At 37.6% G+C, this 16093-nt stretch overlaps 4 protein-coding genes across 6 annotated transcripts; 1 reads left to right on the forward strand and 3 right to left on the reverse strand.

Moving 5' to 3' along the window:
* Positions 1–457: 457 nt before the first annotated feature.
* Positions 458–3576, reverse strand: LOC124178922 (homocysteine-responsive endoplasmic reticulum-resident ubiquitin-like domain member 2 protein). 2 transcript variants are annotated; one of them, XM_046562734.1, is made up of 6 exons: positions 3410–3576; positions 3057–3337; positions 2223–2629; positions 1762–2100; positions 1362–1677; positions 458–1311 (listed from the first exon to the last, which is right to left on the reverse strand). In XM_046562734.1, the coding sequence occupies exons 2-5, from the start codon at positions 3186–3188 to the stop codon at positions 1407–1409; spliced, it is 1149 nt and encodes a 382-aa protein (XP_046418690.1). In that variant the 5' UTR covers positions 3189–3337; positions 3410–3576; the 3' UTR covers positions 458–1311; positions 1362–1406. The 2 variants fall into 2 exon arrangements, with proteins under 2 accessions (XP_046418690.1, XP_046418683.1); XM_046562727.1 differs by having other exon boundaries at positions 458–1315; positions 1366–1677; positions 3057–3576.
* A 118-nt stretch (positions 3577–3694) lies between these two features.
* On the forward strand, positions 3695–7107 carry LOC124178913 (cyclin-dependent kinase 10). Its single transcript, XM_046562714.1, has 6 exons — positions 3695–3919; positions 4108–4262; positions 4357–4957; positions 5080–5376; positions 5463–5596; positions 5795–7107. Exons 1-6 carry the CDS (start codon positions 3910–3912, stop codon positions 5828–5830), a joined length of 1233 nt encoding a protein of 410 aa, XP_046418670.1. The 5' UTR covers positions 3695–3909; the 3' UTR covers positions 5831–7107.
* LOC124178961 (ejaculatory bulb-specific protein 3-like) lies at positions 6235–7930 on the reverse strand. The gene is made up of 2 exons (XM_046562834.1): positions 7553–7930; positions 6235–6425 (listed from the first exon to the last, which is right to left on the reverse strand). The coding sequence occupies exons 1-2, from the start codon at positions 7728–7730 to the stop codon at positions 6235–6237; spliced, it is 369 nt and encodes a 122-aa protein (XP_046418790.1). The 5' UTR covers positions 7731–7930.
* Positions 7931–9777: 1847 nt separating this feature from the next.
* Positions 9778–13849, reverse strand: LOC124178889 (bolA-like protein 3). Of its 2 annotated transcripts, XM_046562670.1 has the most exons (5): positions 12824–12912; positions 11551–12745; positions 11281–11483; positions 10413–11160; positions 9778–10304 (listed from the first exon to the last, which is right to left on the reverse strand). In XM_046562670.1, exons 2-5 carry the CDS (start codon positions 11681–11683, stop codon positions 10051–10053), a joined length of 1338 nt encoding a protein of 445 aa, XP_046418626.1. In that variant the 5' UTR covers positions 11684–12745; positions 12824–12912; the 3' UTR covers positions 9778–10050. The 2 variants fall into 2 exon arrangements, with proteins under 2 accessions (XP_046418626.1, XP_046418635.1); XM_046562679.1 differs by lacking the exons at positions 9778–10304; positions 10413–11160; positions 11281–11483 and adding exons at positions 13143–13269; positions 13553–13849 and having other exon boundaries at positions 12361–12714.
* Positions 13850–16093: the final 2244 nt, after the last annotated feature.

Below are 16093 nucleotides of genomic sequence, written 5' to 3' on the forward strand. Positions count from 1 at the left end.
CAATATGTATTTGATTAAATTTGATAAAATTACACACAGCTGCCAGTTGCTTAAATAATAACAAGCATACGTCATATGTCTGGTTAAGTTTTGTTCGTACGATCGATATTCCACTTGTTGGTAATTTACTACTAACTTTATATAAATATTTATCACTTGGTCGTAATTAATCCCTAATATGTTAGAAACTTATACACGTAAGCTATTAGACATTTATTGTAAAGCTGTTGATAATATGCCTATACATATAATATATTTGTGTATGAATGTACATATCCTAAAATGCTATTTCCGCTTTTATTTCTAGTGAATTTAAAAAACAGAAACTGTGTACATATATATATATATATCTATTTTTTCTATAGTTCTTAACTAACTTTGGAACCAAATGTTACTTAAATATTTAACAATTGTGTCTCGCACCGAGTATTACAATGATACGTGAATAGGAGTAACATACAGACGATTTTGTAATATTTATTCAAGAAGACAAGATAAACAAGCAAAATTCAAACCAAGAGATGTTACTCATCATTAGGCATTGGCGGTAATTCAGGTCAGCAAACATGTAAGTCTCCTTATGGTAGCAGATCAATTTATAGTTTTGTTTTCAGCAAAAAATCGAGAAACAAGCAGGAATTTATTACAATTTTGATTTTTCGAACCGATGATCAGCTCATTTTCAAAATACGCGTATACTTCGATTGGAATTAGTCAAAAATTGCGTTCAGTACCGAGAAACAAACTTTTCGGAAAATTACAGAAAGTGAACCACAGCACATAGCTTATGTTGATGCTTGTCAACAGAGTTAACCAACTGAAACTTACGAATAATATTGAAATACAATAATGGACGATAATTGTATTTTTCTGAATCCCTCTTAACGTTTTCAAATGTTTCTCGCAAAACTTGGCATGTAGTAAAAGCAAAACTTTTTTTGAATTCGTCGAATGTACTTTTTATATCATAATAGACTTACACAGCAAACTTCATCTCACAATACCAATAGTCTGCTATTACTTGTACAACAGTTTTTACGTTTGAAAGACGTCTGAATTCACAGTTTTATATCAATCAAATGTCGATCGTTGACTATTTATACTAAACAACTGCCTTAACAATTCACTAAACGTCTGCTAACCTACTCTATTCGTCAACTGAGTGATGTCAGTTACTAAAAGATTAGATTGGCGGAACAGTTGCAGCTGTGATATATCCATGTCTGTGAAACAAGACTGATACCTATAACGTGTAAGAGACGATCTCTTGCATCAATGCAAAGTTTTAATTCGATTTTAGAGAATATATATATATATATATATATATATATATATATATAATTATATATATATATAATAATATATTAATTTACAATTGCATAATGTAGAACGAAATTATTATCAAATTAGACAACATTTGGTTGATCGGGTATAAGAGATGCAAAAAACGAACTGAAGAATGTCCAAGCAAATGCCAAAGCTCCCGGTCTCTGACCTTCATTTTCTTCATTGGGATTAACATGTGTGTCTGTTTGAGGAGCTGGGGGTGGCTGCTGTGCTGGTAAAGCCTGAGCCCCGACAGCTTCGTTTTGTAAAATTTGATTATTATTGTCAACGCGGCCATTGTTGTTGTCAACCAAGAGCATCGGTTGCACTCGAAAGAAACCACCCTGGTACCTAGAGTGTTTACAAGCATTTTATTAGATCCATGTTAAATGCAGGAATGCTCTATTGTTTTAGTTGTAAACATATTATACTTACAGATAGACAGCGAATCCCAAAAATGTTACAATGAGAAACCTGAGTGGAGAAGAGTAGAAGTATACGATGCTAAACAAGACAATGACTCTGGACAGCATGTAAAAAAAGTCAAGCCAATCACGATTCAATACTATTCCACCATCTCCTCTCTCATCGGCTGCAGCAGCATTGTTATTTGCATTGTTTGCTTCTGCAGGATCTATAGGAGCCCCCGCACCATGAGCTGCTACCCGCTGATGATCATCGCGATTATTGTTATTGACTGCTTCATTTGTGTTTGTGTTCACAGGCTGTATGTATGGAATGCTGCTTTGTAATTGGATACCTTGTGCAGCCATCCTGTAATAGAATGGAAAACAAAAATTTTATACAAACAATTCACGTGATAGTGGATTCCAAAACTACTCAAGTTAGTGTGTTGTATGGATATACAGGAAAACTATTTTATTCTCATCACTCACATCTGCATGTACTGAGTAAGGTAATGCGTATAAGCCTGCTGCATCCATGCTATCTGCTGACTGTTCAGCTGGTTATAATACCGCTGAGTAGAATATAACTGAGCGGAAGAAGATGCTGGATTGTTAACCTCGTCGCTTTCTAAGCTCTGACTTTGAAGCCTTTCCGATTGAACTGGATTTAAAATGGCATCAGGCTGTAATACACCCATGTTTCCTTCTGGGCCACTGGTGGATGAGTTGGTGCGTGCCTTGTCTGTGTAAAATGGCATCGTCGGAGCACAGACTAGGTGTACAGTATAGGATTGGTCGAGCTGATCTCCGCCACCGTAGTGATGGAGGACATCTCTCAAGAGGGCAGAATCACTCAACAGTTGACCAGAGTAAATGAGCTTTTGTTCGGAAGACTTCTGTCGGAAAAATTACAGACTGTTACAGACAAAGCATTGATGATGGTGTTTAAATCAGTTTATGAGAAGAGTTTATTTGTATTTGTGCAAAACTGGAGGGGGGGATAACATAATACATGTATCATTTAATGTAAGGTAATAATAGATAAGAACAGACGATAATGATTTGAAACATGCTACGAGACGCTATCACATCAGGATAAGAGATAAGGCTTCTATCTGGTAGAACAAATATTTTTATTCACAAGTGATGAAAAATTGAGAGAAAATAGCTGATGACTAAACTTTCTCTAAGAAAAAGGTTATCACGACGAAAGATACTACATACACTTTCACAAATAAAAGCAAAAATATCAGTTTATCAAAATTTTGATACTCGTGACGGGTCAAAGAATGATACACACGTAAATAATATTCGGATGCTTACTGGTTTGCTAGGATAAACTTGGGCGAGGTGATCCTTGAGTCGTCCAATGGTCCACCCTAATTCGCATCTTATAATTTGATCCTCGGTCTGCTGATTCGGAGCCTTTACGATTAACCTAACGACTCCTTCCATTATCACCGCACAGCAGTTGTTATTTAACACAGTCAGTTATTTGTCCGCAACAAAGTCCGAGAACTAATTATAATAGGTAAGTTTCGTTTCGTCTTCTCGCATCGGCGATGAAAAACAATTTATATTAGCGCTATTGACACGGTCACGATCTATCACGAAAGAGATACGTATTAATCGATGACAACAAGCCTTAATAAACAGTACGGAACGCAATTATTTACCGTTCGATCCAACTCAAGTGCGGTATAATCAAAGTCCTTTACTTATTTTAAAAATTCCAACTAAATTATGCCACCCACAATCACTAAACGAATGCCTACGCTGCGAATGTATGTTTATAATACGAGCTCGGCCGTAGCCCGTACGTGTCGCTTGCAATTTTTCCTGTTTTTACGTTTTCTTATTATTATTATTGTTATTATTATTAATATCTATGGTCATGTTGGGCCGAGTTTGGCCAATGAGCAGTCGCTGTGAAGTGGTGACCTCTGCCGGATTCTATCGACTTGCGTGGTGAAATGGTGTTGGTGCGACGTCACATCTGCCGAGAGCGTGTGTTGGATTGAGGCGACTAATTCATATTTGTTTAAAGAAAGTCTGGAAATTGACCGAATGAGAAAAATAATAAGCTAAGTAAAAACTATAAACAGAGCGTAACTAGCCAAGTCTTCTCCCAGCCCAGCACCGAGGGCACTTTTTCTGGAATAAACCGCTCAACAAAATGACGAAAGGTAATTTTTCGAAGTTCTAAAGTTTTCGCGTTCGATGCCGGCGAAAGAGGTTATACCGAATAGATATTTTAACTTGACAATGCAATTGTATTGCACATAGTCGGTCATTCTTCTCTAAACAATGTTTGCGTCAAATAGTGAGTAGATAATCACAGTTTGCATCGAGATTTCGCTTTGAATTATTGCAGAAGGAAGCATGGGTAAGAAATCAGTGGAGAACAATGACACTGATAAGAAAGCAGGCTCCGAGGTCGGACCAGACCCATCGGCACCAATTACTCGGAGAGGCGTGCTTACTTCGTTTCTAACTGGAAAGCCGATGGAGATACCTGAACAGGATATCGTAAGACATCTTTTATATTTATAATTAGGGTAACCAACTTACTTGAAAATATTTGTAACATTGGTCATTAACCTGAACTATTGTTTACCCACAGCTTGGCAAGTGTAGATTTGTGTCTGAATTTGAGAAGTTGAACCGAATCGGTGAAGGCACTTATGGAATAGTATACAGAGCGCGAGATACCAAAACTGACAAAGTTGTTGCTTTAAAAAAGGTTCGCATGGAACATGAAAAAGATGGATTGCCCGTTAGCGGCCTGAGAGAAATCAGTGTCCTTTTATCATGCAGGCACGAGAATATTGTGCACCTTAAAGAAGTTGTGGTTGGGCGCAGCCTGGAAAGTATATTCCTAGCCATGGAATATTGTGAGCAAGATTTGGCCAGTTTATTGGACAATATGCAAGCCCCTTTCTCCGAGAGCCAAGTCAAGTGCATTGTACTCCAAGTATTGAAAGGCCTTCGTTATCTGCACCATAATTTTATCGTTCATAGAGATTTAAAAGTTTCAAATTTACTCATGACCGATAAAGGGTGCGTCAAAATTGCAGACTTTGGGTTAGCCAGGTGGTTTGGTCTACCTTTGACCCCGATGACTCCCCGAGTAGTAACGCTGTGGTATAGAGCTCCAGAACTACTTCTTCAAGCCAAAACTCAAACAACTTCGGTGGATATGTGGGCAGCTGGTTGCATTTTAGGTAAAATCCGAACCTCATTATTTAATATCAAGTCGTCAAAGGTGATAATAACCAGTATATACGATAGTATACACGATCTACCAGTATATATGGTATAATAAAATGGCTGTATTTTCTTCAAGGTGAACTGCTCGGTCACAGACCTCTGTTACCTGGAAGGTCAGAAATAGCTCAACTAGAACTGATAGTGGATTTATTGGGAACACCCAGCGAAGCGATTTGGCCTGAATTCAATTCGTTACCAGCACTGCAAAATTTCTCCTTGAAACAGCAACCTTACAATAACTTGAAACAAAGATTTCCGTGGCTAAGTGCAGCTGGGCTTAGACTATTGAACTTTTTATTCATGTACGACCCAAAGAAAAGAGCTACTGCTGAAGAGTGCTTGCAGAGCAGCTACTTCAAGGAGGCACCCCTGCGTTAGTAAATCTATCAGATAAAGTATCGCCTTAACTGGGTAGGTTTATTGAAATATTACAATCCTTATCTTTCAACGTGCCCACAGCCTGTGACCCAAAGTTGATGCCTACATTCCCACAGCATAGAAATATGAAGAAGTCCAATCAGGCAAAAGAAGTTCGTGAACCTGAAAATTCAGTTACAGATCAAACCAGTAACTTGCCAGCTATTTCAGATCTCGTGAGTATAAAGCAGACAAGGGAAAGCAGCAGGTAGTCTTTCTTTTTTTCGAAACGTGATTAGAGATTTTGCCCTTCAACTTTGCCTATTTCTTGAGATGATAAATTAGTGAAAATGAAATTCTTCTATTATAAAAGTAACATGAATTCCAATTATCTATTCTCACATTTCATTTTGTTGTCATATCGCCTGTTTCAGCTTGGATCCCTCGTCAAAAAAAGGCGCGTGGAATGAGCCCCAAGACTAGAAACTCTTTCATTTGAACTTCTTACTGATAAAAGTCAGTAGGTCTGTTCCACAGCACGCTACGAAAATCTACAATTTCTGTACCAATTGAGGTGTGGAAACTAGCACAAGTTGTTAGCCTCTCGGCTTCATATGGAGCTCTGGTAAAACCCACCTTTGTAATGAGAAGAGACATGTACTGTTGGAAAGAAATTTACTTGGAGTTTTATAACAAATAAGGAACAATGAATTGGAAAATAATGTTCAGTTCCTGAATTTGTGGCACAGTGTTCTTCTTTCGTCTTATTCTTTATTAGTATAATACTCAACAAAATATAACGTCACATAATTGAAGTATAATCAATAACTATGTATTTGATTGAATTGAATTTCATCCAAAGTTTAGCGTGCGACTAAGCTTTCTTTGCCGCAATAGATGCTTCGTAGCGTTTCTTGTACTCTCCTCGAGGATCGTATTTTGCAGTAAGCTTGTCCCAGTCTCTCGGCCGTTTCACTCTAAGATGTTCTATCACTTTTTCCGCAGTTGATTTTTGTTTTTCATTGCACTTGCTACATTCCGATGAAAGGGCATCGGGTAACGTCTCTGTCAAAGCCAAAATAAATGTAAATAATGGTTTTATCACTGTAAACGTGGATGCAATTAAATACTGTCAAAAGCAACGATATTCATGCCACCAACAGTCCGATATGTGCTAGTTGCGTAAATTTATAAATGTATTACTGCAGCTTGGGCCACTAAATTTAATAATCACGCTTGTTACCGAAAAAATTCTTCTGCTCGAAACGATGTAATAAAAAGTTATAACAATAGAATCCATTATCAATACCGAATTGAACGGACACGTACTGCCTTCTTTAGCCTGACAGAGTTCAGCCGGCAATAAATCGCATTAAAAGTTTTCGCACGTCATATATTTATTACGCACGTTGTATCCACAGCCATTTTAATCATTGGCACGAAATACTGTGCTCAGTAATTAAGTTTCTCGAATTATTTATTCTTATTCGGTTAATTCATTCTTCTTACGTGCGATAGGTTACAATATACGCATTCATATGCTTAGTATCATTAAAGTCTGAAATATCTGATCAACGTTATGCGGACTGTCGGGGCATGGGTCACATAATTTGAAATCTTATTTCAGAGTTTAATTCGAGCTGTAGATATATGAAAATGTCGGGTTCCGCTTCATTAGATTTTTCTATAATATAAGTCATGGAAGTCACAACGAGATACTGAAAATAACATGTCTATAACATTTCAATTTCGAATTCTGCATCTCTGAGTATTTTGGCAAGTAATATATGTACGAATTATGCGTATTGTTGCTTAATAATTTCACACCGCATACGAGTTGACTGTAGGTTTTCGATCGAGTAGATCGAGTGCAACGGCCAATCGTGAAAGTTACAATTGATCTTATGTAACCGGACTGACTGAGAGTATGTTGAACTCTGTTGCAATGTCATATGCAATGCGGTGCTCTATATATAAGGCCGAGAAGAAAACTGCTGTGTTTACTGTTTCCGTTTATCGAACTTGAATGATACCGATTTTGGCGACGGGTGGAAAGTAAAGAGCACATCAATACAAGATACTAAGGATAGATTTCAACAATATACGTATCGTACGCAATGTACTACAATTGGAAAAGAAATGCTGAAATCATAGCGAAAATGCATGATTGAAGAATTTGAATTTCAACTTACTTTTCAATTCCCGACCTTCCGCAGTGCAGGGTCCTTCTTCCATCAAGCAGCGTATATAATTGGTGAGAATACGATCATTGCTTAGGATTCTGTCGACGTCTACGTTGTCATATTTGCTTGAATAATTATTAGCGAAGACGAGCGTAAATAAAGTTAAAAAAATCACGCCCCCCTTCATTTTTTCGCGGAATCGCCGACCATAAACAGTATAATTCAAACCGCGACTAGTTACGCTATTATTCGAATGAAGCGTGACTAGATCATAGACGTAAAACAGAAAACGTGGGATACGCGGTTGCGAAATCTACAATTTTGACGCGCTGCGTTGACTCTAACCAAAGTGGAGGCACCCAAGTGCGATATTTCTGCGGGGGCCCCCTTTTATATGATACGACGAGTACGACGACGTCTGGGTCGGGTGGAGGTGAGGAAGGCGGCATAGTAAGATACTGCAGCCAGTGTTCGTTCCACCGCTGCATCGCGGATTCAACTTTTTCACCACTTTTCTCCTTTTTGTTGTTTCGAAGACTGCAGATATCCATATCTTCCACGAACCGGGAGCATGGTACGCGCGATGCTCGATGTAACAGACTAAAAATCACGCAAAACCGCAAATTATTACGGAAATGCCGTAGCCACATAGCACAGACTCGTACCCTTTTTTTAAGGGCCGACGAATTTCTCTTTCGCGACTATTTTCACCTCCGTATACGTTTTGTGAGAGTTTACGAAGTTTTACCGTTTTTACGACGTGACATTTTAATAATTTGCTTATACATTATTTGTATTACTACTGTTATTGTTATTATTATTATTTTACCAAGAAACAAATTATTTTTTTCCAAAAGTGATTCACAGTAAGAATAATAATACAATCAACATCATTTACTTATCGATGAAAATGACGTCCGTCAAACTCGGTGACTGGATCACAATATTTAGAAATCATGATATAATTTTTACTACGAGGTACGATTGATTAACTTTTAGAGGACCGACATTTTTACCTTGAAATACGATATTTTTTAAAGGCATAAATTATGTATACAAATATTCAACACGACCTGTCGAGTTGCCGAATTACCTGCTGGCTCCTTTTGGGGACATTTCGGCCCTCTAAATGTTGAAGTATATTAGTTGCATAGCCACTTCAACATACTCTGATACTTCTGCAGAGTTGCGTAATTGAAAACTTGCTGCACCGTCTGAAACGCACTGTCGTTCTATATTGTATTTTCATATTGTGGTGTTCGTATATAAGATGTTTAAGCAAAAATGACATACCGAAATATCAGCAGATATGCGTACACGGAACTATTACATGGAGTTAAGGACGACTTTGTATTCATGTAGACATAGCAGCCAAAAGAATGCGAGTGCAGAAACGAAGCGCGGTATCTTCATAATTTTCAAACTGTAGAACAATGAAAATTCAATCATACATTACAGTCGAAGCTTTTTGTGAAAATTTTGGAACTTTTATATCGAGCTCTTCTTCGTATCTCTATAACCGTGAACTCTGCAATATTTTCCCTGTCCAAGTAACTTCGCTAACTGAAAAAACAAAGTGCTCCCGTGAGGACAAATTGCCTTATCAGAGTTGCGGAAAAGGAAGCTCGGGCAGTCGGAAGTGTCGAAATTATTTGTAATATGCGGATGAAATGTTCATAGCAAAATGCTGTAATATACAAGTGGGAAAATCCGTTTCGTATGCATATACTTCATGAAAAAAAAAACTCAAGCGCATGACGAAATGGCATGCATAACTATACGTATACCCACGCGTACGGAGAAAGTGATTCGAAGAAGCTGCTTTATGTCTACGGAATATCAGGTAGCCGGGCAATATTTACGCAAGAACGTGCGTTGCGTGTATCAGGTTTTCCGTTACCGTCTTGATAATGTTTTTTCTTTTATTAATTAATCTAATTACTAAAGGCTGGGATTCAGGTACGAATACAGATAAAATTTTACTTGAACTTTAACTCACACATGCTTGTGTTCAGAATGTTCCTCATCTTCAATGGATCGCAGATTATACATTGATATTAAAATTTCACCCGCCAACGTTACGTGAGAGTAATTTTTAATCTGACTAAAGTGGGGATATACCACCTTGGAGTTCCAACTGTGAACCACTGCTTATTATGCGCGTTGTTGATACACAAGGGAGTGACGCAAAGTATGGATTTGGCGGGAAGGAAAGAAATAATGATTTGTTGCGCTAATGTTGGTGAATTAGATTTTTAATCGTTCGTGAATCATGACACTGGATTTTGTTGTTACCCAAGCAGAGGGGATATTTTCGCCGCAATAAATTCATTGTGAATTCTCAACTAAAACTTGTGAACGTCGTAATTGACGTTACGCATTCAATTTTCGAATGAATGCTTATATGTTTAGTTTCATCTTCTTTAGAGTGCGTCCCGATTTTTCACCTCCAATCGGCATTACAATCTGGACACGGAATGTACGTGTAAAAATACATCCAATGGAGTTTATTCGAGTAAAAGTTTGCCAGTATTTCCGTGGATTTCTCTCGACAGCCCGTGTCGCAAAGAAAATTCTCGTTTGACGCTGGCAAAGAGAACATCGGTAACTAGAAATATTTGTGCGATAGCAAAGGCTAACGTGACACCGAAGTAAAAGTTCGCATTTGCTGATCGTGAATAAATCCACAGGTGCCAAACTGTTGGAGCAAACACTGTGCAGGACAAAAGGAAGCAGCTGACAATGAATCCTTGCTGCATATCTGGAGAAAATAAAATTGACGCATTAGTTTCGGAAAAATATACATAAATTGGGACAAATATGAAGGGATAAATAATTACGAGACAGTAATAGTAGATTATTGACTTACGCGGAAAGAGATGCTTCCACATTGGTAGTAGAGCCATATAAAATCCTACTTCTCCTAAACAAGGGTACGATTTGAAAATAGCCGCGATTGCGAGATACGAGAAGGCCAGGAGCATAGGATCGCGGCGAAATCGTAGCGCGAGAGGAGCAACGTAGAGCAGGCCTACGTTTATTTGAAATGATGCAACAAATAGCCACCTAAAGTGTTCAAACATTTCTGTGAAGAAGTACCAGTACAGGCCGATGTTTGGCCGCAGATCAGGTACTGTTAAAATGAAACCAATTGTACTGTGCAAAAATGACCAGCTCCCTGATACTTTGTAGGAGAGGTAATATAATGCAATGAGAATACCAATGAACATCGCTATTGTCTTATTAATATTTCCGTAGGGGAAATTTTTATTTTTACCTTCTTCGTTTCGTGCCAAGTATATTGTGGCAGGTACCATAAGAGTAATGGGATAAAGTCCTTGCAATGTTAAAACAGCTATAGTGAAACAACTACATAATCTCGATTTGTTTATCATAGAATATAGAGCCGCGGATAGCAGAAAGTTCGTAAAAACGGTTGTGGTTAATCCTACACAATTAAAAACTACGTATGGGTTGAAAAGGTAAGCTGAAGGTACGAGTAAAGCGGAAGACGTAACACTGGATGCTGGTATTGACATTGATGAAGGTAAAGTTGATAATTCTTCGTCATTGGATTCCTTTTTGCGTTTCTGGATGTCTTTTTGTTCGGTGGCAATCTATAGGAAATTGGTTGAATGTTGGTTTATGGCTATGTTTTAGTAGATGTAGTACATTTGCAGTCTCGTCTTCTACTTCATTATAAAATAGATCCTATTAGCATTATTGAATCAACTCACTAGTTCACTCGTGTAACGATAAGCAGTCGCACCCAAAATCCATGCCGTGGCCAAATCCGTGAAGACAAATATGCCACATAACATACACAATGACAAGTACTTTTGCATATAACTGAAGACGACAAGGCCTATGGGACTTTCATGAAACAGATCACCGGTGTAAGGATCGATACCAGCTTCTCGTAGGTAGACTCCCTCGGTAACTGGTAACAATATAAGAACGATCATACTTAATGAGCAAAAGACAGCAAAAACATTGGAAACGCTCACCTTTTTTCCATGAGTTAAGTGCTGTGGATACTTCGACTCTGTCAGCGATGATCTTTTGATATTCGGAATATATTAATAGCAACCTTATCGTTGCCGCCAAAGCGAAAAATACAAATTTTTGAGTAGTACTCATTATAATTGGTGGCAACCACACCCTAACCTGTACGTCTTACAACACTTGACGTTTATCAGTTTCAATCTACTATTAAAAAGTTTAATTCATTATTTAGCAACTCTATCAAACGGACATTTTTAGCCTTCATTTTTCATAACCTGAGACGCTATTAATGCACATAAACATTAAGCCGCAATGGAGCCATAGAGAATATCGTCTTGTATAAATGGAGCTCGATGCGATTTGCTCAAACTATATACCACAGCTATAGGGTCGACTCACAGCGTCTAATAGTACTGACGACAGCAACGACGATAGGCTGCAGTGTTGAGATTTGATCAGCTTTTAGTACAAGGTTTGCCCACTTTGGCCACAGATATACCTATTTACTATGGGTGCTAGCTAGGCCAGTTCTTTTTCGTAATGGTTTTCCGGGTCTGGAGGTAACGTACCAAATAAGACGAAAATCAAATTGTAAAACCCATAAGAATTAATAAACTAGATTAAAGTCAACTAACCTCGTTGCATTTTCCTCTACAAAATTGTGCAGATTTAAAAAAAAATCTGAAAAAGAAAACGAATGCGAATAGTTTATAGTTAGGAATAATGGATCAAAAGATAGAGCGGGAAGATGATTTTAGATGGATTTCGTCGGTTTTTCTTCGTATTTACTTACAATTAGCTGTTGGTCTTCGTACTTTCTAGATATCTTTATTGAATTCCTTAGGAACCAACGAGTGAGAAAAGGGTCCTGTAGGTCGAACCTGAGGTAAATTACTCTAAAAATCGCAAAAAAGGAAGGCTAACCCTTTTATTTTTTCGCGAGAAATGCACTCTCGCAAGTAATTCGAATGCGTTAAACTTCGTGACATATGTATAAATATACGCAATTCCAACTGATTCCAAATCCAGTTAACTATATCCAAATACATGTCGCTGTATTTTTCATTTCGTAAATTTGAAGCACTTTTGATATAAAAAGTCTAGGTGTCCTGAGCACTTGTATGTATACGAATACCATGCATGTTTTTAATTTCTTCCTTCAGAATCTATAAGCAAACATGAAACACAAGGATTATACTAAATTTGCACAGGTCAAATATTAATAACTATTATAATTGCTGAATATTGCAAAGTAGTAATCAAATGAGTTCATACTTCATTGATAACCCGATGCTGTTTAACTGTATTGAGTCCTCTGAATTCTGGGGCAACCACATTTACTTCAAACATCGCGCCACACCCTCCTATGTGAATCAGGAAAATAATAGTTACATTGTTAATTTATATACATTAATAGTACATTGGTTAATTTTGCAAGGTAACATTCGACACTCTAATATTATTTTTGTGTGTGCAGCATAATATATTATCCTCTTTTAGCGAAACTATGTTATTAAACAGTAAAAAACATGTACAATAACAATGTAATAATAATTTCTGTGATTGTAAATCAGATTCATTGGTAAATACCCACCAGATACATCTGTAACTTCAATGAGGCTCGCTTTGGGAAACTTATCTCTGAGAATAGTGACCATCTTCTGTTCAGCTTGCTTGCCGGCTAGTGCTCCGTTCGGTCCACTCCAAACTCGTGACAGAAGCTGGAACACTTTCGCTTTATTCATTTTTCTCTAATTCAAATGACGTGCTTGTACTAGCAGTCTTAGCATGGAGGCGTCGGAACAGAGAGATTTCAATAAATGGTTGGAGAGGATATTGGAAAATTTTGAGGAGTTGATTACAAGTTTGCAGTAATTAAATAAGCAGTTTTCCATCAAGGTTCGTCGAAGGCATGGAAGTACAAGGCGTTTCTTAGCTTGTTTATACATTGAAGTTTTGAAGGTTTTCGATGAGCCAATGCTGCAAATTAAATTTTTTACGTACCGATATGTTACGAAAATTTTTTGGTATCACACGTCCGAACATAGCTGGGTCCTATTTTCAGAATTTTGCAAATTTCACCTGGCGTGTGCTATCACCAATCAATTCCGATGTTCAATCGTCCGTTTCAGCGCAACATTCGTGCTTGACTATCAATTATATTGATTACTATTCACAGGGCGAATCGCAAATTTCTGTTTGAGGTTACAATCCGGTAAGTTCTTCATTCAATGTCTTCTATCCTTCTTGCTCTCTAGTCTCTACTCTCTAGCCACTGAAACATGCCCTAACTAGACGAGCACAAGCTCATCGCGAGTGCGCCACTTTGCGGTGACCTTGAGTCATCCCCACCTTCAATCTACAGTCACCTACAACTATAAATCTTTGTCCCAAATCCATCGAATAAGAAACAATCCTAATATAATCATCGTTATCTCTCTCGGCACGCTCTGCTCTATAGCAAAGCAAAATCGTCACAAGTTTCACCGCAAATTCACAGGAATTAGCTGTACTTTTTTGAGCATAATATTTTCAGATTCAGAATTGATTTGCTTGACACAATTCTAGACTATGTAGAACCCCAGAAACGCAGAAAATATAGCAAGAAGAGCATTGGACCAACAGCACGGAAATTACGAAGACAATCTTTCATTTTTTTGTTGTAACTTTTCATCCGTAGCTTGCAGCGTGTACGGACTGTGAGCAATGGATTCCTACAGCAAAATAACGCCGATATAGTGCATCAAAGTGATCAAATATCTTTGAAAATCATCTAAACTTTCAGCAAAAATTCAAAGGGCTTTTTAATGGGGTTAAAGGGGTTAGGCTTACATTTTTTACGAGTTTTTTGGCAAAACACTTTTCATCTCTGAATCTATATATACTTGGGTGGTGGTAAAAACTTGGAAGAGTCAATATTTCGAATGGTGGATATACTGAGATTTCAAACATGCAAAAATCAAGATTTTGAACAATTCATCATTCGTTATTTTATTTTCACGTGGTTGAAATTTCTATATATTGGCCATTCGAAGTATTGACTTTTCCAAGTTTTGACTCCCACCCATTTATACGATTCTTTCTAGACTAATCGGACTTCTAGGATTCCAAAATGGCGTTCTAACCGTCGTGGGACCAACAGTTGTCAAAATGAGAACAGAATATGAGAAAATTCAATTATTTATTTATTTCAATTCCGTTACAGAAATAGTAAAAATATAATTTACTAGCTACGATAATGACAATCTGATACAATATTTTTCATATTCTGCTTGAGGTAAGGTATTGCACTTTTTTATTCTGTTATAATAATCAAAATTATTATACAATGTTCGATCATACTTTTACATATTTTATTGTCTTATATTTTTATACTATTACGTAACTTGTTAAGTTACTATATTCATTGATTCATAAATATTTGTACTAGAAGTAAGGTATATTGAATAAACAGCTGACACTTAATAGCTATAAATTTGTTTTCTCTGATTTTTTTTCTCCACCTTTTCTAACACCCTGCGCAAATTTCATGCCTGGCCATCCTCTTCGTCCATTGTTGAAAGGGAAAAAGCCTTGCTTTTTGTTGCTTCATTTGAAACTCAGGAATTTTGCAATCTGAAATCAATTTGTACGACTCATTAGGACTAATTGGACCCTTAGAAATGGAAAGAGGATATCTAAAACAGAATTAGACCAGCTCAAGAAATACTAGAAAATCTCCACGGTTTTCGGCCACTCACCATCCATTGTTCGGAGGAGCGTTCGGACGGCGCCCAATCGATTCCTCTCGCAAAATTACGTCGGAATAGTGCATGAAAGAATTTATTCTAGCTCTTTTCAAAATCACGAATATTTGAGCCACAAATGCAGAGGGGTTAGCCTTACTTTTTTTTTGGGCAAGAAATCTTTTGTCCCAGAATCGATTTGTACGACCCTCTCTCGACTAATTGAACACCTAGGATCGCAGAAAACACACCAAAAAGAGCGTCGGACCAACGGCAGAAAAGATACGCAGGAAAGATCACCAGCAAAAAAAATGACGATGCAGAGTCTTTGATTTTTTGGCTGCATCTATTGATGCGTTGCTCGTATCGTATTCGGACTGCGCCCAATCGATTTCTCACGCAAAATATCGTCGGAATAGTGCCACAAAGATCTTATTTCAGCACTTTTCAAAATCCCGAAAATTTTCGCCGAAAAAGCAAAGGGGTTAGCCTTACTTTTTTTTTCGGGCAAAAAATCTTTTGTCCCAGAATCGATTTGTATGATCCTCTCTCGACTAATTGGACCCCTAGGATTGCAGAAAACGCACCAAAAAGAGCGTCGGACCAACGGCAGAAAAGATCCGCAGGAAAGATCAGCAGCAAAAAAATGACGATGCAGAGTCTTTGGTTTTTTAGCTGCAACTATTGATGCGTTGCTCGCATCGTATTCGGACTGCGCCTTATCGATTGCTCTCGCAAAATTACGTCGAAATAGTGCATCAAAGACTTTATTTCACCACTTTTCAAAATCCCAGAAATTTTTGCCAAAATTGCAAAGGGG

The sequence above is a fragment of the Neodiprion fabricii genome, chromosome 1 (assembly GCF_021155785.1).
Source record: "Neodiprion fabricii isolate iyNeoFabr1 chromosome 1, iyNeoFabr1.1, whole genome shotgun sequence".
Lineage (NCBI taxonomy): Eukaryota > Metazoa > Arthropoda > Insecta > Hymenoptera > Diprionidae > Neodiprion > Neodiprion fabricii.

What these genes read in the sequence shown, in the direction of transcription:
- LOC124178922 (XM_046562734.1), bottom strand. Translation starts at nt 3,188, where the DNA reads ATGGAAGGAGTCGTTAGGTTAATCGTAAAGGCTCCGAATCAGCAGACC. An exon ending in AAGTTTATCCTAGCAAACCA is followed by an intron (nt 2,630 to 3,056) that starts GTAAGCATCCGA and finishes TTTTTCCGACAG; the next exon opens with AAGTCTTCCGAACAAAAGCT. An exon ending in CTTACTCAGTACATGCAGAT is followed by an intron (nt 2,101 to 2,222) that starts GTGAGTGATGAG and finishes ATTCTATTACAG; the next exon opens with GATGGCTGCACAAGGTATCC.
- LOC124178913 (XM_046562714.1), top strand. An exon ending in AGATACCTGAACAGGATATC is followed by an intron (nt 4,263 to 4,356) that starts GTAAGACATCTT and finishes GTTTACCCACAG; the next exon opens with CTTGGCAAGTGTAGATTTGT. An exon ending in CTTCAAGGAGGCACCCCTGC is followed by an intron (nt 5,377 to 5,462) that starts GTTAGTAAATCT and finishes ACGTGCCCACAG; the next exon opens with CCTGTGACCCAAAGTTGATG.
- LOC124178961 (XM_046562834.1), bottom strand. Translation starts at nt 7,730, where the DNA reads ATGAAGGGGGGCGTGATTTTTTTAACTTTATTTACGCTCGTCTTCGCT. An exon ending in GGAAGGTCGGGAATTGAAAA is followed by an intron (nt 6,426 to 7,552) that starts GTAAGTTGAAAT and finishes TGGCTTTGACAG; the next exon opens with AGACGTTACCCGATGCCCTT.
- LOC124178889 (XM_046562670.1), bottom strand. Translation starts at nt 11,683, where the DNA reads ATGAGTACTACTCAAAAATTTGTATTTTTCGCTTTGGCGGCAACGATA. An exon ending in ACTTAACTCATGGAAAAAAG is followed by an intron (nt 11,484 to 11,550) that starts GTGAGCGTTTCC and finishes TATTGTTACCAG; the next exon opens with TTACCGAGGGAGTCTACCTA. An exon ending in GTGGAAGCATCTCTTTCCGC is followed by an intron (nt 10,305 to 10,412) that starts GTAAGTCAATAA and finishes TATTTTCTCCAG; the next exon opens with ATATGCAGCAAGGATTCATT.